Source organism: Eucalyptus grandis, chromosome 11 (genome assembly GCF_016545825.1).
Source record: "Eucalyptus grandis isolate ANBG69807.140 chromosome 11, ASM1654582v1, whole genome shotgun sequence".
Lineage (NCBI taxonomy): Eukaryota > Viridiplantae > Streptophyta > Magnoliopsida > Myrtales > Myrtaceae > Eucalyptus > Eucalyptus grandis.
The window spans coordinates 44,048,899-44,074,206 of NC_052622.1; the positions used below are offsets into that span (position 1 = coordinate 44,048,899).

At 40.7% G+C, this 25,308-nt stretch overlaps 4 protein-coding genes across 4 annotated transcripts; 3 read left to right on the forward strand and 1 right to left on the reverse strand.

Moving 5' to 3' along the window:
- Positions 1–257: 257 nt before the first annotated feature.
- On the forward strand, positions 258–1,703 carry LOC104425786 (LOB domain-containing protein 40). Its single transcript, XM_010038584.3, has 2 exons — positions 258–565; positions 927–1,703. The coding sequence occupies exons 1-2, from the start codon at positions 376–378 to the stop codon at positions 1,514–1,516; spliced, it is 780 nt and encodes a 259-aa protein (XP_010036886.1). The 5' UTR covers positions 258–375; the 3' UTR covers positions 1,517–1,703.
- Positions 1,704–2,889: 1,186 nt separating this feature from the next.
- LOC104425785 (NADH dehydrogenase [ubiquinone] 1 beta subcomplex subunit 10-B) lies at positions 2,890–5,429 on the forward strand. The gene is made up of 3 exons (XM_010038583.3): positions 2,890–3,263; positions 3,501–3,554; positions 5,141–5,429. Exons 1-2 carry the CDS (start codon positions 2,975–2,977, stop codon positions 3,530–3,532), a joined length of 321 nt encoding a protein of 106 aa, XP_010036885.1. The 5' UTR covers positions 2,890–2,974; the 3' UTR covers positions 3,533–3,554; positions 5,141–5,429.
- Positions 5,430–10,330: 4,901 nt separating this feature from the next.
- LOC104425784 (carbon catabolite repressor protein 4 homolog 5) lies at positions 10,331–15,779 on the forward strand. Its single transcript, XM_010038582.3, has 14 exons — positions 10,331–10,720; positions 10,807–10,970; positions 11,709–11,774; positions 11,849–11,901; positions 12,211–12,292; positions 12,713–12,756; positions 13,438–13,525; positions 13,879–13,971; positions 14,077–14,109; positions 14,230–14,327; positions 14,571–14,706; positions 14,880–14,965; positions 15,042–15,126; positions 15,518–15,779. The coding sequence occupies exons 1-14, from the start codon at positions 10,390–10,392 to the stop codon at positions 15,572–15,574; spliced, it is 1,416 nt and encodes a 471-aa protein (XP_010036884.2). The 5' UTR covers positions 10,331–10,389; the 3' UTR covers positions 15,575–15,779.
- A 4,479-nt stretch (positions 15,780–20,258) lies between these two features.
- LOC104425783 (ethylene-responsive transcription factor CRF3-like) lies at positions 20,259–22,334 on the reverse strand. Its single transcript, XM_010038581.3, has 2 exons — positions 21,851–22,334; positions 20,259–21,611 (listed from the first exon to the last, which is right to left on the reverse strand). Exon 2 carries the CDS (start codon positions 21,383–21,385, stop codon positions 20,444–20,446), a length of 942 nt encoding a protein of 313 aa, XP_010036883.2. The 5' UTR covers positions 21,386–21,611; positions 21,851–22,334; the 3' UTR covers positions 20,259–20,443.
- Positions 22,335–25,308: the final 2,974 nt, after the last annotated feature.

Below are 25,308 nucleotides of genomic sequence, written 5' to 3' on the forward strand. Positions count from 1 at the left end.
TAAAGAAATCTTGTACCGGCTATAATCCAAATTGAAAGTGATCGAGATAAACTTTGTGTCCCGATCTCTCTTTAAAAGAAAATATCAAGGCTAGGTCAACACCGAAAAGGTCACGGATAGATAAAACCAAATTATAATCCACGATTTTTGTTAGTATACATCCTCTCCTAACCGAAGGGGAGGGGTAGAAAGGGCGTTTCATCATATAATCACTCGCTAAGAAAACCACTTGCGCCTCCGGAGGCTCCAAACCCACGTCCTCTCGCTCTCTCTCGGGGCTCCGGTCTCTCCGTATATATACACTATAGAAAGAAGAACAATAAGCCCCGCTTTTTCAAACTCAAACGCGACCCGGTACCACCCAGAATCTTAGAGATGAAGGGTAGCTGCAATGGATGCCGAGTGCTGAGGAAAGCTTGCGGCGACGACTGCCCCATCCGGCCTTGCCTCCACTGGATCAAGACCTCCCCCTCCCAATCCAACGCCACCCTCTTCCTCGCCAAGTTCTACGGCCGCGCCGGCCTCCTCAACCTCCTCCTCTCCGGCCCCGCCCACCTCCGCCCTTGTAACTCTCTTCACCCTCTCTCCACACTTGCCCTTCTTTAGGTCTAGCGACTGTCCAAACTAGTGTGCTGCAATATTCACAACTCGATATTCAAAGATGAAACCCGCGTAGAATTTTCACTTGGAACTTTCACTTGAATTTTAACTGGCACTGTATCCGATTTGAGCGAGATGATAAGACGGTGAATGATATAGGATCGTCGCATGGTAGGGTTTTATCGAGATGTTTTAACCGGTCACGTTCGAGTCGATTTGTTTGTAAGTCGTTTCGCCCTATCTATAGCCACGCGAGTGATTTCTCTGTTTAAATTTGTGCTGCCTGTGATTAATTTCACAAGGCTCTTGATCATGACCTTACGCAGCGATCTTCAAGTCTCTGCTATACGAAGCGTGCGGGCGGATCGTTAACCCCATCTACGGCTCCGTCGGCTTGCTCTGGTCCGGCAGCTGGCACCTCTGCCAAGCCGCCGTCGACGCCGTCCTCGCCGGCGACCCCATCGCGCGAGTCTCTTCCGAGTCCGCCATCGGCTGCGCCACCCCGCCCCTCGAAGCCGGCGACATCCGCCACGTGCCCAAGACAAAGCCCTCGGCGGCGCACCCCGATCAGCTCCGCAAGGTCAGGTCCCGCCGCCGCCGGTTCAAGCGCTCGGCCCCGAAGACGAGGCACGAGGAAGCGGAGGAAGCTGGCGGAGACGGAGCGGATAGCGACGAGCCTGCGAGCCGCGACTCGAGAGGGAGTCGGGGGTCGGCTGCTGACAGAGAGTTGGCGGAGGCGGAAGCCGGGGAGCGAGCCGCCGATGGTGACGACTCCGAGCTGGAGCTGACCTTGAGGTTGGAGCCGAGAAGAGCTAGAAGGGCTTCCGAGGAGCCACAAAGAGATCAGATCACGGGCGTGTGCGACGGCGACACGCGCGTGCTGAGCTCTGGTCTGGACGTTCGTCGGAGACTCTGAACCGGATCCACCTGCTGCCTGCGGGTTGGATCGTGGGTGCACAGTGCTGTACGGAAGTTCAAATGAGCTTTTTATTCATTTTCTTTTAAAAGGTTTTTTTTTGTGAACTCAGGAGGTTGGATGTCACTGCACAAATGGACGATGGGCTTCTTTAATAACGTAAATCCTTCCCGTGATCCATTACATATTCCTATCGTCTGACTGACGAAGGGTGACTCGCCTTTCCAACTTTTAATGGCATGCTAATTTACCTTTTTTTCAATGGCATGCTTACTTATCCACATCCATATACTTAAAATCAAAAAGGAATTCGGCTACGTGTTTTCGCTTCTAGAACATGTAACCGTCTGCATATAAATAAGAATCGAGCAATTATTAGATTTTTGCAACCGTCTGGAAGACAAGAATCGCATGAATTCAAGAAAATTTTTAAGAAAAAATGGATCATATTCACATTTGTAATTGAAAACTCGAGAATTTGTGTTCCAAATGGAAATCTAAAATGGGCTAAGAAATTAAATTTGATGCATTTGAATTAGCCTTTTAAACGTTACTATAAAAGTTTTGCACCCATCATGTGATCTTTGATTTGAGCCACTTATTCACACAAGAAGAGTAAGGTTGGCAAATCTTTCACCGTAGCCCTACCAATATACTAACAATTACAAAGCCTCTTCACACAAGTTATACTGTGACTGGGCAATGCAACACAAAACAATGTTCAAATTTGCTTCCGACATGGATCAATTTTGTGATTTCATGAAATACATATGACTTTTTTTTTTATCATTGGGGGAAAACTTGTGGAATGTACAACTTCAAAAGAATAATTTTGAGAATCACTGCCAATGAAATTCTCTTAATCCCAGTGAGCCAATGGATAACAAAGAGATCAATTAGTCTGGACAATGACTCAATTGTGTAGATTTCAGTCAAAAATGGATATAATTGCCTAAGAGAGGCAGAAAACAAGCCAAGCCACATTACCAAGCATTATCATTATGCCAAAAATCCTTGCAGCCTATGAAGGGAGATTTGGAACATGTGAACCCCTAAAGTAAGATTATTTACGTGGCCTTTGTGTCAGAACGTGTTACCGGCGAAGGAGAATCTATTGAGGAGTAGAATCGTCCCTAATCCAACATGTGCACTTTGGAGTGAAGAAAACTTCGAGACATGACCCGACCCGACCTGGCCCGGCCCAGCGATCTCAAATACCAGCCGTCCTTTTTTCTCTTTTTCGAGGTTAAGGAGAAAGTCCAAAGATATAAAAGATGGGCCCATTGTAACGAACCACAGCAGATCTCACGGCCCATCACAGGCCCAACAGGGATCCCCATCGCCCGAGGACTTTTTCGGGCGATCGAGCCCCCCGCTCCCAGCACACGCACAGCGCACGCCGAGAAACGCAGAGAAGCAGAGCGGAGAGCGGAGAGTGCAGAGAGAGAGTTATCGGCGATGGGGAGGAAGAAGGGGACGGTGGAGTTCGACGAGTCGCCGCCGGACGACTTCGATGCGGCGAACCCGTACAAGGACCCGGTGGCGATGCTGGAGATGAGGGAGCACATCGTGAGGGAGAAGTGGATCGACATCGAGAAGGCCAAGATCATCCGCGACCGCGTCAAGTGGTGCTACCGCGTCGAGGGAATCAACCACCTCCAGAAGTGCCGCCACCTCGTCCGCCAGTACCTCGAGTCCACCCGCGGCATCGGCTGGGGCAAGGACGGCCGCCACCCTTCCCTCCACGGTCCACCCCTTCCTCTTTCCCTCTCTCTCTCTCTCTGACTCTGTTTCCGTGCCCTAGGAATTGTGTGGCTTCGGCATTCAGTTGATTGATTGTGGTCGGGTTGAATTGGTTGGTTGAGGCGTTTCCTAGTATGAGCTTTAATCGATCGGGATTCAGTGTTTGCGTTTGTGCATAGGTTGATTGGACGCCCTCTTTCCCTGACTCGCTGAAACTCTCTTCTATTGCTTTCTGAATCAGGCCCCAAGGTCGAGTCCGTCGAGTCTGATTGAGGCGCAACTGGCACTGACGGAGGTACTGTGGTGTTATCTCGTCGCACTTTTGCCATTTTGGCTGCAGCTGATGGTGTCTTTGTTTTTCCAATTGTGTGTTTCTTTTCCCTCCTATTGATCCGGTGGTGTTGGAATACCAGTTTAAGGTGTATGAATGGTGTAGAATCGACTGAAAGAGGCAAAAACTTTGCTTGATGTTTATGTCATTATGATAGGGTGGTCGTACTGATTTGGTGCCGCTCCAGGAGGGCTTAGCCATCGATTATGATTTTGGCCATTTTTAATATGTCACGATATGCAAGATGATCACTGATGGTGGCCGTGCTGTTGTTCGGACAACTCGGTTGCTTATTTGGTTGCTCACAGTTCTTTGGATGACTTAAGCAATATGGGGACTATGTCCTTGTCCTTCTTAGCTGTTCGAGGTCGTATTGCAGAAAGGAGATACCTTTCCCTCTTTAAGATGTGGCTATGTTTTACCTCATTGATGCATGTCAGTTACTTGACAGCACTTATTTGTTACGTTGCTGAATGTCCCATGTCTTAGCCATCTTATGGAGTCGATATGGGCCTGTTGATGGTCTACATGTTTGGTCTGTTGATCCTAGATCCGATGTAGCAATTAATTTTGTTGGTTCTTTGTCTAGCATCACGCTGCAAACCTGTGGCATCTTTCGATGTATCTGGAAGTCAGAATGTGGTAATGCATAGAAAGTCTTTTTTATTGACTCTCTCATACTTGCTGTCATTCTATATTGAGCGGAGATGGCTGCTCACATGTCTAGCCAGTATCATCCTTTTCTGATCTTCTTAAATGAATTCTTCGAAAGATTTAGTTTGCTTTCTTTCCATTGTTGCTGGTATTTGGTTAGAAAAAACATGCCCCTCTGGCCTTGGCAATGCCTAACAATTGTCAATCTCTTTGGATGACTCAGGAATCTCTTTTGAAACATTAAATCAACATGTTTGGTAGTGTCTAGCAAGCTAGATCTGTGGTATGACTGTGTTACTGGATGGCCATGACCTTGGAGTTCGGGCATTTGTGTTAATTTGTGAAACTTGATGGAAGTGCATGGGGATATTGAATTTTAAATACATATTTCTTTGTTGAGCTTGAGTGGATACATTCTCCCTTGTTTCCTGGCTTTCTTCCTAGTTCTCTTCTGTTATATTCTTCTCTATCTGAAGCTGAAGTGTCATTCCTCAGTTAGTTCCTTGTAAGTACAGAGATAAGAAAATGTAATCCTCTTGCTTTTGGTGGCATAATATAACTGCTAGGAAATTGGGTATGCGAAGGGACTTTATCTCCCATACCTTCATGTTATTTAGAAGTGATGCTAGATGCCCTTTAGTACCTGGTTGCCTAACAAACGTAGTTGATTCGAGTCAACCAGTCTTCTGTTTACATCAATGCTTTACTTTGCCTTCTGGTTCATATAAATGGATCTTTTGTGCGCTCTGATTGTCGCAATTAACACTGCTTGTCAGGGTGTCGCATTAATTTTAGTTTGCTCCAAGATGCATGGCACAGGCTGTCTCCATGTATTATGTATTTATATTTATCGAGAAAACCATGGGAGGATGAGATGAACAAACCTAAACTTGCAGGTCTGAAGCTGGAGCAAGCTGTCTGCAGGAGAACTGGGTGCTCACTTTCTTGCAGTGTGATTGTATTCCTCTTTCAGTTTGGTCCTTTTTCTTTTATTTGCAGAGGCCATTTGATGTTGTATTTGGCTTTACTTAGTTCTGTTTGTTACCACCATTCAAAACGCCAAGTATTGAAAGAGAGCCTTCATAAATGGAAGAACATGGGACAATGAATAAGTTTGTTGCCTCTCACTTGCTGATGTTCCTGCTTCTTGAACATCTGTAGATATGTAGAGAAGGATGACTACGAGTGATCGAGTCTCGCTCTTTTCTTTCTTATTGAAGAATAAAGTCTCTCCTTTTCTTTTTCTCTACTTTTGCCTATAGAGCACAACACGACGGTCAGGTTGCCTAGATGAATTTTCAAGATGGTACCGGATCTTGCTATTGGGAATCCTTCCATTAGGTCGAACTCACGAAATTCTGCTTATGATGGGTAATATGGTATCCTGGCTTTTCAATGGGGGAAACTTATGGTGACTTGGAAATAGGGTTAGAACTCCGATTAGTCTTCAATTTATTTACATTTTCTTTGGATGACTGTGATGATGTTATTTTGGAACCGTCAAATTGCTGGAGGTTGGAATAGTTAACATGAAGGACGATCGATGGTTTATCAGCTTGATGACAGTTGATTACAGATATAGAATGAGGTGTACGGCAAAGACGCCTTCTCAGAAGCATCGACCTTAGATCTAGCGGATCCCATCCTGAGCTAAGGGTTCTCGCTTACTGGGTCGCATCTCTATTTTTTTTCTTTTTCAGTGCTTAAGATCTTTGCAGGCATCTTTAATCTGAAAACTTACATGATCATGTTTGATGGGGTGACGATTCATACATCTTCCAATGCAGTAGTAAAAGCAGTATGAGAGTGTGAAAAAAAAAAAAAAAAAAAAAGCTGCCAAAGCTGCACAGTGAGCGTTTTTAAGCTGGATTTATCTCCAAATGCAAATGTAGTTCTAATCTTGTTTGGTATTGTCTGGGATAGCGAGGTCTGTACACAAGAACATATCTCAAGACCAAAAGATGCCATGACACCTGAATGGATCCATCTGTTATACTCGATAAGATCTTACACTTCATGGCAATACCCTACTTAAAAAAGCTCCTTATATCTTTGAGCGAAAGAAAGACATGCCTTTGTATTTTGGAGCCCCCGAAAATCTAAGCTTCGAACATAAAATAGAGCTAATATCAGATGCTCGGGTATTAGAAAAAGGGAAAAAAAAATTTGTGCACTTATCACTTCGAAACTCTTAAGCATGCCCTCTGGATCTTCTTTCTTAAACACCCAATCTTAAACATGCTCTCTGTATGGTCCTTTCTGCTCTGGCTTACAAGTATTAATCTGATCGATGGCATTTGTAAAAGTTTCGTTGGCATCTGGGATTCTTTGGGATTTATCCATTTGCGGTCAAGCTCCTCCATGGTTGAGAGCTCAACTCCTCACGGCCGAGTTGTCCTCAGGACTTCCCTGTCAAACAACCAATTGAACTTTGAAAGATATGCGTTGAGACAATAGATATAGGAAAAGGGAGCAAACCAGAGACAAAAGAACTTAAATACTCCTAACAAAGCCAACTAACTAGAAGCTCCCTTCACTCCAATGAATGGGGAAAGAATGTGGCAGGAGTTGCTCTCATATCATGCATCTGGCCATGCTTATTCATTAAGATGTTTCTGGGCCTGGTTGGATCGATCAGTTATTTTTGCCGAAACTGGATAGTTTGGTGGAGAATGTGTAAGCATAGCCTGGTGCATGAGATGACAGCTCTGTCCACTTCTCAACCCTTATGTTGGACTGAGGGGAGCTTCTCGTTTAATTTGCTTAGCCACGCCACACTCAAAGCAAGATGTAGCAAGTGACGATGTTCTTGCTCCTCCTCCTCTCTTGCACCCTTATTTATAGGCTGTCTATTTGGGGGAGGTTAATATTATTATGCACCAGGACAAGTTCCATTAAATTGACCAGGTTTCATGGGTTGGTCCTCGTTCACAGTATGCACCTTTTCTCTTGTCCGGGACACCAATTGGTCTCATTCATCAGTACACGAAACGGTCTCCTTTGAATCATATGCACGCAGATTAGATAACATCTTTTTGGTCATAGGAACTTATGGCAATGACTTTGTTTCATATCTGTTCATTTCACATTGGTGTTCACTTTGATACTAAGATCAGTACTCTTATGATTAAATTGGCAATCGAGACATCCTAAAACGTTCATGCGATGGTTCCATCATTGTGTTCTATTTCACAATTCTCATAATTCTTCGCATTTATGCAAACTATGGATATGCTGTATTACTTCGAATAGTTTGTCCAAATCAATAGACCAGATCTTTCATTTGATCTTTCACTTGTTTATTCACCATTCAAGTCTTCCTTTTTCTTAGCCTATTGCTTCTTTTTACCCAAGCTCGTTGGTCCCAACATGACCAAGGAAAAAAAAAAAAAAAAAAAAAAAAAGCAGATTATGGGACAGGAAGCAAACTTCCGTTGTGACTGTATTCTATTGTAGTTTGAGTCCACGACAACAGAAAATATTCAGCCGTAGTATGATCCTCACCCTGACAAAAGCAAATGGACAAGCAAGTAGAAATGAGCATGATTTTGGGATAAAACCCGAAACTTGGAACTGGACAGGATCCTTGCTAGATCGATGGAAATCTGTCCAATTTCAAGTTCCAAGATATGCAAGGTAAGTTCTAAATTTTAAAAATTTGAGAACTTATTTCAATGGGTAGGTTCTAAGTACTAGCTTGGTGGAATTTGGAACGTGAAATCTAAAATAAATTTTCATGTTTTTCTTTGTTAATATATTTGTGTGACCCTATGATATTCTATGGTGATCGATGATGAATGTATAATTTGGAACCATTAGTTTAAGTTTTTATTTTATGACTAGGACTTTCACTTTATTAATGTTTCATATTTTTCGTGGTCTAAATATGAATATAGTTAGTGAATTGTAGCAACATGTGGTAGTCATTACATGTGATAATTCACTACAATCATTCAATTAATAATACAAATGAAACTTGAGTAAATCCCGAAACCAATCTTAAAATCTGTAATAGGGTAAATTTCAGGTTCCAAGATATGTTGAGTAGGTTCCAAATTCCAAAAAATAAAGAACCTATTTTAATGAATAGATTATAGTTCCAGGTAGAATATATACGAAACCTAGAATGGCTCATCCCTATAAGCTAACAATCAAAAGTTCCTAGATATTTGAGTTTATGAGCCAAATGTAGTCCAAGCCATTAAATTTGTGAGATCATAAGAGGCTCGTGTAGATTACACGTGATCAATGATTGTGATAAACTCGATCATTTGCCGACCAAGCCCAGGTAAGCATTTACACGTGATCAATGATTGTGTAAACTCGATCCTTTACCAACCAAGCCCAAGCAAGCATTTGCCCGTGGTCATGTCATCAAACTGCATTCTGTTTTCTTCATTAGCCCTTGCCAAAAGCCTTGCGGAACCCATGAACGAGGCATCTTCTTAACGCTGCACGAATCTGCTCTCTGTTTGGAGCTTGCGTGAAATAGGAGTTTTGTCTCGAGAAGGGCGTTAGGGCACAAGATCTGATGTAGATGGCCTCTAGGTCGCATTCCAATTGCGTATTGATAGTACGACGCGGGTGTTCTTTCTTATTTGTCCTTGCTCATTTTGATAGCAGATTCTGATTCTCCTCTTGAGAAAAAACTCATTGTTTTGACCGCCTATACTACTCTTGAGATTTTGTCGATTTTAAGAAAGAAATTGTCCACTTTGATAGCGTCCAATTTGCGCCTGCACGAATTCAAAAGGACACATCTCTGTGTATGGTAGCACTAAAAGCAACGGCGGATCAGAGAACATAGCATCCAAAGCTAGTTTTCACACCACAAACTAAATTCACTTTCATAGCCATCCTTGCTGCGCGAGGTGACTCGAGAGGAACCGCTTCCTCATGACCAAAACCCCCATGTGATTGCATCGAGTAGGGATCGAATTACTTCATCTGTTGATGTATGCATTCGGACAAGGAACTCTGTAATCTAGCTCGCATGCGTGTTATTGATGTCAATCGCGCTTGCTGTTTGAGATGTTCATGTTGCAACTCAGGCCAGATGCAAGAAACAAAGTTGGCAAAGCTTGACGGGGTATGCCGTATAGGCTCAAAAAAGAACAGACACGAGAGGTTTGCCCTTAAGATTGGTGGGATGCCCCGAGATATGTGTCCGAACCAATGACTTGGGTTGAGGTCTTATCAAGTCTCTTTCTCATGTGGAAAAAGAACGAAGGAATTCCGCTAATTGCATCATCAAGTACGTAATAGACACGGTTTGTAGTAAGATTCTGGTTTGCTTCTCGAATGATTCTCGATCAACCATTGAATCATATGGTCTAATTTCTACTAGAGTTCATGTAGCCCCACCAAAAATGTTGTCAAGCTTGGATGACGACGACATCCACATGAAAGATACTCCCATGGTGATTTGTTGTTGGAGGAAAAAAAATTTAAAAAAATCATTCTCGTCAAATCCCTTTATTTACCATTTACACACTTTAATTTCGAAAACTTACGCTCTACACCCTCCACTTTGAAATTTACACCTCCCAACATTTAGATTCCGAAAGAAACCCATTTAACAACTTTCCAATTTGTGTAATTTCCTAACCATTTTACACATCTTACTTAGGATTATGGACACAAAGTTTACCTACCGTTTTAAAGCTGAAAATGATTGTTCGTATCGTTTACAAAATAAATGAACAAAAAACATTCTGTCGTATAATGTCTAGACATAAATTATTGTCAATAAATATATTTTATCTAACTAATTACTTTCATTGATGCAAATGATTATTTTGTGAAAAATATTTTTCAAATCATTTATTTTCAGTGAAACAAAGAGACCATAAATCTCAAGTTTATAGCGTAAGATTTTGGAATGGTAGGCTGCAAAGTTGGATAAGAAACTTGAAGGATATTTTTTAAGCTATCGATTACAAATTTAATCTGAACAAAAAAAAAACGAAAGAGAAATACAAGTGGGCCAGTCAACTGGCCCATAAAGTGGCCCTTTTGGACCGGGCTACTACTCAGGCCCATTCAAACCGGGCCAGGCCGGATCGAATAAACTCTCGTTCTTCGCTCCGGTTGGGAAACGCCCGCGCCAAGAAACGCCTCCCGCCGCCGGCGAACCCCAACGGCCATGGCGAAGCGGAGCCGCCGCGAACCTCCTCCTTCCGACGACTCCCACTCTCTCGCCACTCGCTCGAACCAGCACAAGCGTCTTCCAGATTCACGCGAAGAAGAAGAGTCTCGGAGCGGGTGTCGCCGCAAAGCGAAGAAGATAAAGACGTTCACGGCCTCCGAAACCCTACTTGTTCAATCCGAGACGACCGGAACTCCTTCCGCCTCGAACCGGTACGCCTCGCTTGCATGCTCGGTCGAGCTGCGTCGCGAGGAGAAGCCGAGGAGGAGAGGGCGAGAGGATCGTCGCGAATGGGCCTACACTTCGCGCGATCTTTCTGGATGCAGAGGCGCGTGTTTTTGACTCGGTTCTTCAACCATCTGAACTGCGTATGTATTTGTCCTGACTTCGCCATCATTTTCATTTCGTGGATAGACAACGTTGTGTTCGTTTCCTACAACATATTGGGCGTCGAGAACGCCATGAAGCATCAAGACTTGTACACTGAAGTTCAGCCGAGGTTCTTGAAGTGGAGGCGGCGGAAAAAGCTCATACGCAAGGAGCTTAATGTTTACGATGCCAGTATTGTTTGCTTTCAGGTAAGTTCTCTCTTTGCATCTTATCCGGGTTTTTGCATCGAATATAAAAGTAGGATAGATGATTGCACGATCTTGTGACTCATGAGGCACTCGTCGCTGAAGCTAGATAAAGGAGGTTTACGTTTGACCGACTCAAAGATGGTGTCTTAATTCTATTTGAAGGAAGAAAGATGTGAAATTGATGTATCTACTATGTAATTTTGGAACTTAATTTTGAAGCATGAAGCACATTGACAATGTTATTCTTGGAGTTGCTTGTCTAACTCAAAAGGTTTTTTTCTTTCCTAGCTGGGTTCTGTTACTTGTAATCATCAACTTATGGTATTTTTTTACACAACTAATAGGAGCTGTTACAGGACAGGCCCGTGATTTTGAAAGTGGAGATGTTTGGTTGACTGTTATTCTCTTGCTGATATTACATAGATTTGCTTATCAGCCCTTAACAATGTTTAACCTTATTTATCCATATTTTAAAACTTCTTTGATGGTCTTTTCCTCTTAAAGTTCAGAATTCATGTCTTTCTCAAAGATTTAGTGAAGAAAGGATGGTCTATTGGATAGTTAAGTTTGCCCTTTTGCGGGGTTGATCAATTAATGATATTGATTATTCTCGCTCTACTCATGAGCCCACGTCACATAAATTCATTTTGGTCTGCTAAAGCTATCAAAGCAACAATCATTTCATTGAGTTGCATTTAGAGGAGTGAGGCTTGTGATCTTCGCTCCGTATGACTGCAGGAGGTTGACCGATTTGATGATTTAGCTGATCTTCTTAAGAAGGATGGCTTTGGAGGTGTTTACAAGGTATGTTGAGTAATTGCCTCTATCGAATTTGCAGACATAATGTTGAATTGACTTGTATTCCTGTTTTGCTCCAGGCTCGAACAGGTGAAGCAAATGATGGATGTGCTATATTCTGGAAAGATGATCGGTAAGTTGCATTTTTTTTCTGGTTTGTCGTTTATTTATCTAAGTACTTCTATTCGTGTATAGCTTCTGGCTTTTTGTCATTATGCAGGACTTTCTGTGAGAAACTCACATGATACCTGGGTAGTACTTAGATTAGGAGATAACCTAAATCTGGGTGATGCTTCTTTATTTTTTTTCCCTATAATATTATTTATCACTTGAAGTTACTACTTTAAAGCAACTCCCCATCTGTGACACATTAAAGTTTAGTTCTTTGTAGCATATGTTTTTTTCATCTTCCAACTATTAGCTAGTCATTTTCTTAACACAGATTTACCCTTGTCCACCAAGATAATATAGAGTTCAAGACTTTTGGCCTTCGTGACAATGTTGCTCAACTTTGTGTTTTGAAGGTATGCGTTAGTTTTGATTTTTTGCAGTGATAGACTCCCATTGTCTAAGTATACTGTCTTTGTTATTTCTTTGTTCTACTATTTTAATGAGTACTTTTTCTTTTTTTTTACAAGTTAGTGAAAGAGCTAGAAGTAAGTGAAAAGACGTGGAACTGTTTGTTCCATTTCCTGTACTTCCTGTAATGATGCATTGTTCTCCAGATGGTTTTACTGGATGGTATATGGATGTTTTATTAAAGAATTTTCCTCAGATGAGCTTGAATTTTGATATTCAACGCATGTGCAGTCGTCCTGGGACTTCTTGTGTAGTCTATTGTATTTTGATTTTGTTGTGGAGTTCTCCAGGTTCAAGCTGCGCGCATTCCTATGCTTCTTGGTGTAATATATCTAATTGCTTTTTTATTTTCCTTTTTGGCATAGATGAAGCAAAGAGTTATGCCTGACTCACCTGCACAGTCATCCGCGTAAGTTGTAGTGCATTGTCTTTAGTTAAGTCGATTGGTTGTTGTTCATCCTTTTGCAGCACACAACAAGCTTAGTTTCTTACAACAGTTGAGCTCTTACTCTATTCTCCTTTGTGTTAAGGGATTAGGATGGAGTACTTTTGATGTGTTAACTTTTTAAGTCAGAGAACATGCAAAGGACATATTTTATGTGCCGTATCACATGCTTTGATGTATCTCAAGTGCTCAAATGATATATGGTGTTATAGTACATTTATGGTTCGTGTGAATTTGGATTATTACTTAAAAATGGCTTTTCACGAAACATTTGTTGAAAATCCTTAAAAGATGTCTGCATGTTTTTCCTAATTAGGGTGACTTCTCATATTGATCCACTACCGAAGCATGTTGCCTTTGTGGGAAACTTTTGGTTGTTATTGGAGAGGGTGAGGTTGAATTTTACATCTTTTGAAGACGTCTACCTGCTTAACTTGTGTCACATGAATGATTAAACTGGATCTAATCAGTTTGTGTTTTCTCTCTCAGAGATGAACATCATAAGATTTATTAGGTATACCGTGTTGTTGAAAACACATAAGGCGCCTAATTTTAGCCTAGATTAACTTTATATATAATGTGTGACACAATTCATGTTTTAATATGTCCAATGATTCTGGCTTTTTGTTTACATGTCTAATATAGGAGTCTCCTCGACCAAAATCAGCTTTTGCTTGTTGCCAACATCCATGTGCTGTTTAACCCAAATCGAGGAGATGTCAAGCTAGGTCAGGTATCAGCTGCTCTGATGTTTCCCATGCAGCATTATGCTTTCTTTTGTACCGCATTTAACTATTCAGCGGGTGATTCCCACTTGCATCTTCGCATGTCTTTTTTTCTGGTACTTTTAGACAATTCGTGATTATGCATCTATCCCTCCATCCCTCTGCTTTCTCCATGGATAAATGTGCATGTTGATGGAGGGAGGGAGGGAGTTTCTCTGATATCTTTGTGGACTAAATAGAATGATGCTGGTTATTTAGAATTGTGGCTTTCTTTCTGATATCCTTGAAGTAATTTTTTCAGAAGCTTATTTATTCTATGGGTCTTAGTGTGCTAATATGCAAAGTAACATTGGTGGTGTAGATTCGACTGCTCCTTGAAAAGGCTCATCAGCTATCCGAAATCTGGGGCAAGATTCCTGTTATAATTGGTGGGGACCTAAACAGCATGCCCCAGGTGAAAAGCTGCAATCTAGGGAAATATGTGGTCCTGTTAATTGATCAATTCCCTGGTCAAAATTTGTAGTACTTATTTATAACTTTTTCTTCATTTCATTCTCAGAGTGCCATTTATCAGTTTCTTGCTTCATCTGAGGTAAGCTTAGTTTCTTGTTTACCACTATGTTTGAACTGTGCTAGTTAGTTGCATGTCTGATGACCTTATATGTAACTTTTTTGACTGAATTCTCATTTGATTGTCTTCATCCTACTGCAGTTGGATATCCGACTATATGATCGCAGAAAAATCTCTGGACAGATTGACTGTCTATCAGCAAATAGTTGTGTCAAACATCAGAACAGAAATTCATTGAGGTATCTTTAAGATTTTCCTTTTCATTCCTGCTGTAACTTATTATGAGATTAATTTTTATCAACTTAGAAGAACGAATGATGGGGTTTACTCAAAATTAAAGCCAATGAACGGGGCTCTAATCAATATTCTGTTGAGGAAATTATCATGATAATCTTGCGTTTAAAATGATAGAACAAAGTTTGCCTGTTGTGATCGAGATTTATATTTTATTTAAATCATTCTGTCTTAAAATGTAAATACAGCATAAAATGGAAGCCTGCATCAAGGCAATGTGTATATAGGTGGAATGATGACGATTTAAGACTTGCCACAGGCAGCGCAAAAGTTACTCATCTTCAGCACCACCTGGATCTCTGTAGTGCTTATTTTGGGATTCCAGTAAGATGTTTAGCCAGCCTCTCGTTATTATGTTCAAATATCAATTTATTCTTCGAAGTTTGTAGTCTTCTATGATTTACTATCTAAACATGCAACTGATTGTTAACATCACCTTTCAATTTTATCCTCTAGATTAGAAACTTATTTGCTCTATTTCTTTCGTAACCTTTCAGGGAAGTTGCAGAACCAGGGATGACTGTGGGGAGCCCTTGGCAACTTCTTACCACTCCAGGTTCATGGGAACTGTTGATTATATATGGTAAATTTCTTGTGACATTGGGTTATTTATTTTGATTTATCTTGCTTGATATTCAGAAAAACCATTGTATTTGCAGGCATACGAAAGAACTTGTTCCTGTTAGAGTTCTAGAAACTTTACCTATTGATGCTTTAAAACGAACAGGAGGTCTTCCAAGTAAGGTGAATATTTATAACCATGGCTTCTTGGTGAAATTTTGAGCGCTACTAGGTTTCATTTTCTCTTCTGTTTTCAGGAACAAGAGTTCACTGCCAAGAATACCATCAGTTCACAACTTTCTTTGTAGGAGGGCTTTTATGTGCATCATGTAAAGAGAGTTCGTAGTCTATAGGATCTATTGCATGAACTTGTCATCTATTAGTTCACAAAAACGAGAGCATTGCTAGAAAGTGATGCTAACCTTTTGATTAATGGACGACCCTTAGTTTTGCCTAGCTTGAAAGAAGTTTGTCCATATTGCACGGAATTCATATCACATGCGTTAGCCTAGCAAAGTCTTACATAACTTTTCGATGTATCCCCATTAACATTTTCCTTTCTGTGCCTTCACAGAAATGGGGGAGCGATCATCTTGCTCTGGTATGTGAATTAGCCTTCTGGGACAGGTAACTTATGTAGATTATCAGAAACAATATATATTTTTTTCAATTTAATCTCGGTTCCTTCTTTTCATGAGTAAAATGTGCTCTTCAGTATGTCTGAACTGAGTCATCTTGATTTCTAGCTGTAAAATTGAAGGTTTAACATTTGCCTTTCTGACATGAAATCTTTGTGTACCTTCACCATGAGTCAATGAGCATAGTTTCTTCATGCATTATATGGAGTAAATTTCATTAGCTCATCTAGGCATTTTTTCTGCGATTGGGGTCCTCCATCTTTGTAGATCTCGTGCTGCATGTGTGGCAATCTATGGCCTATAAGTGCCTTCTTGCAGGCTATGAGCTTATTGACTCGGTCACCATTAGCATAAAAGGTGCTTTTAACAAGTCAAAAAGTTGCGCGTTCAAGGCATCAATCTCTCCCTTATTGCTTCAACCTCCATGATAAAACAAGTAATTTGCTATGCTACAATTTGTGCCTCAAGCATTCCCCCCACTTGGGAAATGATCAACCTCCGAATTTCTCCATGACAACTGGGATTTTGCCAGAGTATCTCCCCTTCAAGGCTCAATTAGTTTGATAGACAACACGCACTCCCTATTGCACACACAACCCTTTAGGTTAGAGGAGTTTCTCATGACCAAAGGCTTAAACTGCTGAGCTCTCTTGATTGGAAATTCGGAGTTCTCCAAACTCTCGTGTGCACATGAGATCACCTCCTTCCGTGGGATTTTTAGTTGCCTTGTTTTTTAAATCCAGAGATGGTTCAGCGAAAATTGCTCGGAACCTAGTCACAAACATAGGCCAAGCACTTTAAGTTATAGGACCAGGAGACATGGAAGTTTGTCTGATGAGACTGCGTGGTCCGGTGCTATGAATTTTCTACGTTAGTTCTCTAACTTATGAGAATCTATCATACGATGTATGACACCGCTCAAATCTACCTACCGTAGCATCTCTTTTTGCAAGTTCAATCGAGTCATGAACTGCTAGGAACTTTGGTTAGTGGATAAAGCACCTATAGAATAATCACGGGAAAAGTGTCTAAAAAGTTATAAACATATTGTATCAGTGTCAACTTAGTCTTAAACATTTTAAATCAATGTCAATTCAGTCATTCTAGTTAATTTTAGTCAGATTTTGCTGACATAGATGCCAATTGGCCTACATGGCACCACCGGTGCTGGCATGGACAATGTTTTACAATATTTTAATAATTTTTCTGATTGTTTTTCTTGTTTTCTTTCTTCTTCTTTTTCCCCCTTCTTCTTCCATCCATTTGTCGGTGACCAGCCATAGGCAATGGCTAGGCTGGCCTCACTTAGGTGAGGCTTGCCTTCGCCCGCCACAGGCAAGGCCAAGCTGACTTTGCTAGATTTGGTGAGCGGAGCACTCACCGAGGCTCTTCCTCATCCAGGCAAGGGTTAGCCTCACTCAGGCCAAGATCACCTTTGCCTGGGCAACCCTTGGCGAGGTCAACCTTGCCAAATTTGGTGAGGGGAGCACTCGCCCTTGCTAGGGCTTGTTCTTGTTCGATTGGGTTCGGCCGTGGCTAGTGGCCGCAAAGGGAAGGAAGAAGAAGGAAAAAAGTAATAATAATAATTAAAAATGTATTAAGAATTATCCACATCGGTAAAATCCAGGCAAAATGAGTTGGAATAACTAAATTGACATTAGGTCAAAAAAATTTATGATTAAATTGGGACCAATAAGAGGTCTTTTATTTAGGACGTCATCACTATAATAGGTTCATGACTTTTTTTATACTTTCCCGAATAATCACTATAGAAAAAAAGAGTGGAACAATTAGGATGCAACTTGTTCGAATAGAACTTGAATATATTGCTTATCTACATTAGTCTTGAAGTGACGACAAGGGACGAGTGATGCACAGCGTATGGTGTTTCTGGATTCCTTGGTTACTTGTATTTGCTATAGAAGGACACATAACGAGCGTTGACGTTTTGCCGCCAGGGCGGTGGGCTCAGCAGTGACGTTTTTTTGTTTTTTGCCATTTTTTGATTGAGCTTGACTCAATGAAATGCTTTACTAATAAATTAAACGAGAGTAGGTGGAGATGTGCACCTACTCGGCCCCAATAAATGGGTCACGGCCTGGAAATTCCTGCTCTGCGACATTCATTCATTGCCCCACACACAAAGACCACTCACAGCACTAGAGAGAACGACGGAGAGACTCGAGGGGGTCATTGAAATGTCCGTGCTTTCTTTTGCTTTCATTCTAGAATCCGGGGAATTTGCAGATTTTGGCTAAGTTGGTGCTGCTATTTTCTAAGATTAACTAGTCAAATGTAATGGCATGAGGAAAGTCGATTCGTTGAAAATCGCGTAATTTTCTTGTTCAACAAGTGCTCTGAGACTTCAAAAAAAAAAAAAAAAAAAAAATTGCTCTGTGACACTCCATAAAAATATGTTTATATGAATCGGATGTCGAGTGTTGTGGAAGGCAAATCTGCGAAAATATGTTTCCAGCTTGAAAAAGGATCGTAATGAGTCTGTAATTTTGTCCTTTGGTTGGAAATGGTCCTCAGGCAGGACGAGAAAAGTGGTTGTGTCAAGAATTTCAAACGCTTGAATGTTGGTGGCTTTCCGGGTCTTTACGACGGAAGCCCACCTCGTGGTGCAAAGTTGGCCATCAATTATGATGGGAGTAGAATGATTGGGCCGAATGCGAAAAGCGGGGCAAGTGGTGATGAATATTAGGGAGGAAGCAATGTAGTGAAGAGCAGCTCAATCCTAGGAAAGTGACTGTTTTCGGCTTATTAAATGACCTATAGATAACCCACTAGTGGTAAGGGAATTGAATAGGATGGGGACATTTAGTTTTAGGTGTAGTATTCAGGCAGAGTAAAGGTCTTCCAAAGAGAGGGGGGGAGTTAAAGTAAGACTGCAGAAAATTGTCTACGCATAGATCTTAGCATAATAACACCAAAGATGGCATAAGGGGAAAAGAAATTCACAGGACATAATCTCGTATCGATATAAAAATATTTGTGCTTCTCAAAAGCATGTAGCATTTGGGTTTGAATGAAAAACTATATTGTATACGGAGTATACAGTGCACCTAGCTTAAATATTTTTGTTGGTGAAACATTGAAAGTATTGCGCTAGTTTGTGGCTTATTGCGAAGGAGTTTGGTTTTAGTTGTCGTGGTAGATATGAGATAAGGATGGACCATAGACGGGGAGGATCGTCACATTCCCATGTGCGCGGACAATTCCCACGTGGCAATTAGTGAGAGGCATGAAAAAACGATCAACTTGCCACCCTTTGGATAGTACTTGTGTGCATGATTAAAAAAGTTGAGCCGGCGGCATGATTTGGAGACATGAAAGGTACATCTAAACAGCTGCTAAAAGAGAGCTTGTGTAAAGCTCAAGCATTAGCATTATTTCAATGATGCTTGACATCAATTCAATCTATATTTAACATTTGTTTCTTCTCTTTAGCCTAGTGCTATGAGCACCTTCGAAGCCTATGGCTAGATGAGAAGGTCCAAGCTTGAGTTAGTCACGGTATCTACAAAACTAGGACTTTCCGTAACTTTCGACCTATATGTGCAATTTCCCATCAAACCCAATAAGCATATATTGCGAGGCAGAAGACTTCTGATTTATTTATAACCCAAAGATTGGTGCTGCAAAGTGCGAAAATTAATGAAAAACCATTCAATATCCGCTCTTAATTTATCTTTCATAGCGCCCAACATTAACATTAAGGATAACGACATACTATCGGAATAAAGTTGCACTTTTAGACTTTGTTCGTTTCGCAAAAAATGTAACGTTTTTGGAAAATATTTTTCTAAAAGTCATTTTACAAGAAAATACGATATTTTCTTATGCTCGATAGAAATATGAAATTGAAGTGGAAAATATATTTCATCGGTATTTGATTTGATTTTCCTCCATATAATTTGATAAGCCAATGATTTTTTTCCGTGTTTGAATACGGTTAACCAACATGTTAACTAATCGATTACGATAAATTGGATCGGATTTTGCAGTTTTTCTTCTGCAGTACCTCGACGTGACATGAGCGTGAAAGGGATTCAAGAATCAGTTTTCTTTTTATAAGGGCTAAAATCATTTATTTTGGCGTACTTTTTTTGATCATTTTTGTTTATATTATTATTACTATTATTATTTATGTTCTTTTTTATTTTTAAAAATTCAAATTTTAAATTCCTTTTTGTTTTTTATTTATTTTAAAAAGTTTAAATTTTAAATTATTTTTTATTCTTATGTTCTTTCATTTTCTTTTTTTTTTTTTATTATTTTCTTTCCTTTGCCGATGACGGCCGGTGAATGTCGCCTCAAGCCTTGCCACCCTTTGGCGACACTCAAGTATTGTTGATTTGGCAAGCTAGAGTCGCCAATGGCTGGTCTCCAGCTTTTGCCAGGGTGAGCGGCCGGCCAAAGAAGAAGGAAGAGAAAAGAATAATTTAAACTCGATTTTTAAAGAAAATAAAAAATGAAAAGATATATGGTGAAAGAAAGTGAGGTGAAAGAAGATTTCCTCTTTCTCAAAACCAAATTTTCCCCTCTTTTAAAAGGCCTTTTTTTTCCTTGGTGGAAAATATTTTCCACGGCTATTTTATTTTCCGTAAAAAAAATATAAAAAAATCTAGGAAATATTTTCCTAAAAGCTATTTTCCATGAAACGAATGGAACTTTATAGTACTATTTCTGATCATTTAAATTGTGGTTCCTGATCATCGTTATCTTCACACTCAGCAAAAATTAGAACCAGGAGACCTTGGACGGCCAGATGACGAGAGAAAAACCAGAGTCCCCTGTTTCTAGACTTAGATACACTCAAAAAAACTACATAAATTGAAACTAATATCTCTCATCTATTAGCATGCCATGTCTATCACTTCATCGATCCAAGCGAGCTCGTCACTCCCTAAATCAAGGTCGATGTCAGGTAGATCGTATACTCCGCGGTCATTGAAGAGATCTCTCGTGAGATCGAAGCCGTCGAAAAAACTCCCAAACTCGTTATCGAGCATGAAGCTGCCCTCGCATCCCAAACCGAGTTCTTGACTGGTTGATCCGGACGGTGCTTGATCGACAAACGCTTGAATGAGCTGGTCCTGTTCTGGGAAAACAGGCTCATCTTGTCCCCTGCCAAGTGAGGAGGACTTGTGGGCATCAAGCACTGACGATGGTGACTGATGGCAAAACAAATCGTTTCTATCGTCTTCGGTTTCACCCTTCAAATCGTAGATCGAGTTCTCCTCCTCCTCCTCCTTCTCCTCCTCCTCCTCCTCCTTCCTCCGCGATTCCATCTGCTGATCGATCTCGAGCTTCTTCTTCTGGTAGGCAAGAGCAGCCTCCTCTGCAGTGCTATAGGTGCCGAGCCACACTCGGACCTTCCGGGTAGGATCGCGTATTTCCGCCGCGAATTTCCCCCACGGCCTCCTCCGGACCCCTTTGTAAGCAGAAGACCCCCGAGCTCTCATGCTGGCCTCGCTCAGAACGTCGTTCCCGCTAGTACTGCACTTCTGGCAATTGTTGGCGAGGCACGGAGAGATCCCTTCGCAGGACTCGTGTCTCGCGCATGGAATCACAATCTCCTTGACAACCTGTACGCTCTTCTTCCTCGGCGCAATACGGAGACCACATCTCGTGTCGTCTTCATCGCTGGAGGAGTCGGTCATGTCGGGGTCGCAGTAGGTCACGCGGAGTTTCCTCATTGGAATTAGCCTCCTGTCCTCTCTGCCTGGTGTTTTCTTCTCTAATACTCTCTCGGTACTCATGTTAGGATTCAAGAATCGGCTGTCTACGCTCGGCATTCTTTTTCTTCTCTGGCGAGTGGTGGGACTATAAAGGAAGGAAAGATATAGTCGGGAATTCAAATTTTTCGGAAAGATAAAGGCGAAAGGGGAAACAAGATCTTCTGGCGATCCTTCAGAACTTGGGCAACAAGTAAAACCCCAAAACCCTCCGACCCGATAAACCCTCCAATATCAAAAAGTGAGAAACTGTCTGGTTTTATGACAAGCCTGAGCAGAACAACCCCTGCAGCAAAATTTTAAATTTGGAAATAAATTAAACGAAGATCCTCCACTTCATAAAATAACCATAATGCGTAAATGTGTAAATAAATCAGCCATGAAGCTCAAACCGGGCATCAGGAATTCTCTGCTTTCAGTCCCGGAAAGCGACCGAAAGCATGAACTTGACTGAATTCTCACAAACTAATTACGAGGGAAGAACTAAAAAAAATAAAAGAAAAATCGAACAGAAAAGCAACGTACCCTTTTGATCTAAATCGCATAGAGAAGCACGAATCCCTCTGTATCTTGGTCTGATCAAGAGACGACAGCCGAAGAACAAAGAGGAGGGCGGGACAGAGTGAGCTCACACAAACAGAGCAAGAACAGAGGCAGAGCTGCTCGCGAGCTCCTGTGATCGGATCAGACCCGGACGACGTATATGATATCTCTCGATTTCTCGGTGCCAAAAGAGGAATCCGAAACAAATCAGGAAAGACGGGGGATCGACAAGAGGCATGATGATCCTATCCCAGCACACGAGTCTCGAGTCAAGAGCTCCAAAAGAAGCGTGGGTTTCTTTTCCTTCTCGCGAGATTCGTTTTATATAAGTGGACCGACGTGCATACGAAAGACGACAATTGGAAGAAAATGAAAATCAGGGAAATTGGAGGGAGGCAGGGAGGGGGGGAGATTATCTTCGCTCGAATCGAGAGTTGACCCTGCTCTGTTCTCCTTGCTCAGTCTCTGTGTTCTCTTATAAGCTCCCCCTGGTGAAAATACTATTTGCGCACGCGGGCACCCAAAAAAAAGAAGAAGAAGCAAATCAAAGTCTAATTTTTTAATTATTTTGTTCCAACCAAAGTGAGCTCCATCTGTCCATTTTATTTTATTTTTTCTGGCTTCTTTTTTGTTTTTGTTTTTATGGTCAAAAGCTCCATCGATCCCTTGATTCAAGACACGATATTATGTTCTTTAGCTCGATCCGGTCCGGCCCGAGAAGTTGACTCTCTATTACCATTCCCAATTATCTTCATTTTGATAGAGCTAAGCATATTTCTTACAAGAGTTAAGCCTCATAGTTGGACCTACCATGTCGCAAAAGTTTTAAGTGTAGTAATTACACCTCAATGTCATTTCCGCACCATGTGACCGATCAACAAAACTCAATAGCACCCACCTGTAGATAGCCGTGATGGTTGGACTTCATTACCTCATCGCTGAGAGAACAAGTTCAAATTTCCGGATGCTCGCGACTTAAGCGGAGGTCTTAGGGGTGGTTTACCAAGCCAGCCCTCAAGGGTTTACGTTTAAATAGCAGCTTGCGGCGAGACCCCACCGATACTACCGAGCACGGGAGGTCGGCGAGACCCCACTGATACTACCGAGCAAGGGAGGGTCGTGTGATCTCCGAATGTTGATCTCCGGCGATCCCTCAGTCATCAAAAAAAAAAAAAACTCAATAGCTTCATGATTCAAATGTAAAAGCTTACTAGCATGATTGGTTGACTAAGTCAAGTCTTCGAAGAACGTAATAAGCAAACTTTCATCGCCGGTTCACTAGAGAGAGAAAGAGGGTGTCCATTAGATACAAATTGCCAAAAAGGAAAATCTTACAATTCGACCCTCGTTTATCTATCAGGAGTCCATTTACTTCAAGGGGTTGTTTTGAATTTGAGCTGTTTTGATGTAGACATGTGGAAAAACAATTCATGAGATTATGTAATTTGTTATTCGATGAATCGATGAGAGTATTGGTCAATGAGGATTGGGCTAATCTCTAAAGAACATGTCTTAAATTTGAGCCCGAAAAGGAAAGTTTCCTAATTCATGTTGGTTTTATTTTAAATAGCTTTCTTAATGGAATGATTTTCCTAATTGGAGAATGTTTCCTAAAAAGAGATTTCCTACTTTGAATTTGATTTTTGCTTAGAAAGAGTCTAAGCATAACCATCTTTTGTAATCATTGATTTCTATAGTGGACTTTGCTTCTCCTCTCCCCATGGTTTTTCTCGCAAGGGTTTCCACATAAAATCTTATATTATTTTATTCTTCTCAATTTCAATTTAGTTATAGTTTATGCATCCGCCATAACAATTTGGTATCAGAGCTTAGGGTTTTTTTTTTTTTTTTTTTGCCTCGATCTTCTGGTTATGGCTTCAAGTTCAACAACAAGATTTGATACTGAGGAATTTGATGGGAGCCGCAATTTCAACCTATAGCAAGTTCGCATGTTAGTTATTCTTACTCAGCAAGTTTGAAGAAAACTCTCTTTGAAAAAGGGAAGAAACCAGAAACCACGTCAAATGAAACATTGGAAAAATTGAATAGAAGAGCCATGTTTGCTATTCAATTATGCCTCACGAACAAAGTTGTGCAAGAGGTACTAGATTAGAAAACAACTATATGTTTATGAAATAAATTGGAGAGTATTTTTTTTTGAGAAAATGCCTCACCAATTGATTGGGACTCAAGTAACGACTTCTCACTCTTTGTATGGCCGAAGGTGCTTCTCTTAAATCTCATATTTCTAAATTCAAGGCTATAATATTTGAGTTAAGGAGTATTGATATTACGGTTGAAGATGAGGATTAGGCTCTCTTATTGGTAGTTTCACTACTTTCCTCTTATAAGAATTTTAAAGAAATCATGATTATTAGTAGAGAAACTATTGATATTGAAAATGTCAAGACTAGTTACCTATATAAGCAAAAACTAGATATAGAATTGACTTTTGAAGCTAGTCATGATCATGGGCCTCATTTGGAGGAAGGTCTGTTGAGAGAAGTAATGGTGGCAAGTTCAGATCAAAATCAGAATATAGGGATATGATTTGTAACTATTGTAAGTCTAGGGGGCATATCAAGATAAATTGTCTAAAACTAAAGGCAAAATAGCAAAGAAAAAATAACATGAATCAACAAATTGACAGAACAATTAGAACTACCAAATTAAGCAAAATCATGGAAATGAAAACCTCATTCAAGCTAGTATTGCTGAAAAAGAAAACAAAAATTGGTTATTGGTTGCATATGATAAAGACAAATTCAAGGATAGCTAGATTCTTGATTCAGGTTGTTTGTACCATTTGTGCCCTGATCGCGACTAGTTCTCAACGTACAAAGAATTTAACGATGGAGTAATTCTAATGGGAAACAATGTTAAATGCAAAGCAATTGGGATTTGGACTATCAACATTAAGATGTACGACGGGCATCATCAAAATTTTAGATAATGTCAGACACATTCTTGATTTGAAGAAAAACCCCATCTCTTTGTGCACACTCAATGCTAACAGTTGTAAGTTTACAACTAAAGGTGGAGTTATGAGGATTATGAGAGGTTCACTTCTGTTAATGAAAGACTAAAATTGGCACCTTGTATCAGCTGCAAGGCACTATAGTTACTAGTTCAACCACAGTCTCATATGCTATGACAAAATCAGACAATACTAAATTATGGTATATGAGATTAAGCCATATTAATGTTAGAGGGATGACGGAGTTGAGCAAGAGAGGCCTTCTATGTAGTTAGAGAATTGAAAAACTAGATTTCTATGAGCATTGTGTCTTTAGAAAACAGAAAAATATCAGTTTCAAGACAGGATTTCATACAATGAAGGACACTTTGGATTATATTCACTCTGATCTTTGAGGGCTTGCAAAACTTCCTTCGAAAAGTCTTGGTTCGAGGTATTTACTTACTTTCATTGATGATTTTTC

Coding starts and splice junctions, on each gene's coding strand:
- LOC104425786 (XM_010038584.3), top strand. CDS start 376: ATGAAGGGTAGCTGCAATGGATGCCGAGTGCTGAGGAAAGCTTGCGGC. Junction 566..926: donor CCCCGCCCACCTCCGCCCTT/GTAACTCTCTTC, acceptor GACCTTACGCAG/CGATCTTCAAGTCTCTGCTA.
- LOC104425785 (XM_010038583.3), top strand. CDS start 2,975: ATGGGGAGGAAGAAGGGGACGGTGGAGTTCGACGAGTCGCCGCCGGAC. Junction 3,264..3,500: donor CCGCCACCCTTCCCTCCACG/GTCCACCCCTTC, acceptor TTTCTGAATCAG/GCCCCAAGGTCGAGTCCGTC.
- LOC104425784 (XM_010038582.3), top strand. CDS start 10,390: ATGGCGAAGCGGAGCCGCCGCGAACCTCCTCCTTCCGACGACTCCCAC. Junction 14,110..14,229: donor AGTTTCTTGCTTCATCTGAG/GTAAGCTTAGTT, acceptor ATCCTACTGCAG/TTGGATATCCGACTATATGA. Junction 14,966..15,041: donor GGAACTGTTGATTATATATG/GTAAATTTCTTG, acceptor TTGTATTTGCAG/GCATACGAAAGAACTTGTTC.
- LOC104425783 (XM_010038581.3), bottom strand. CDS start 21,385: ATGCCGAGCGTAGACAGCCGATTCTTGAATCCTAACATGAGTACCGAG.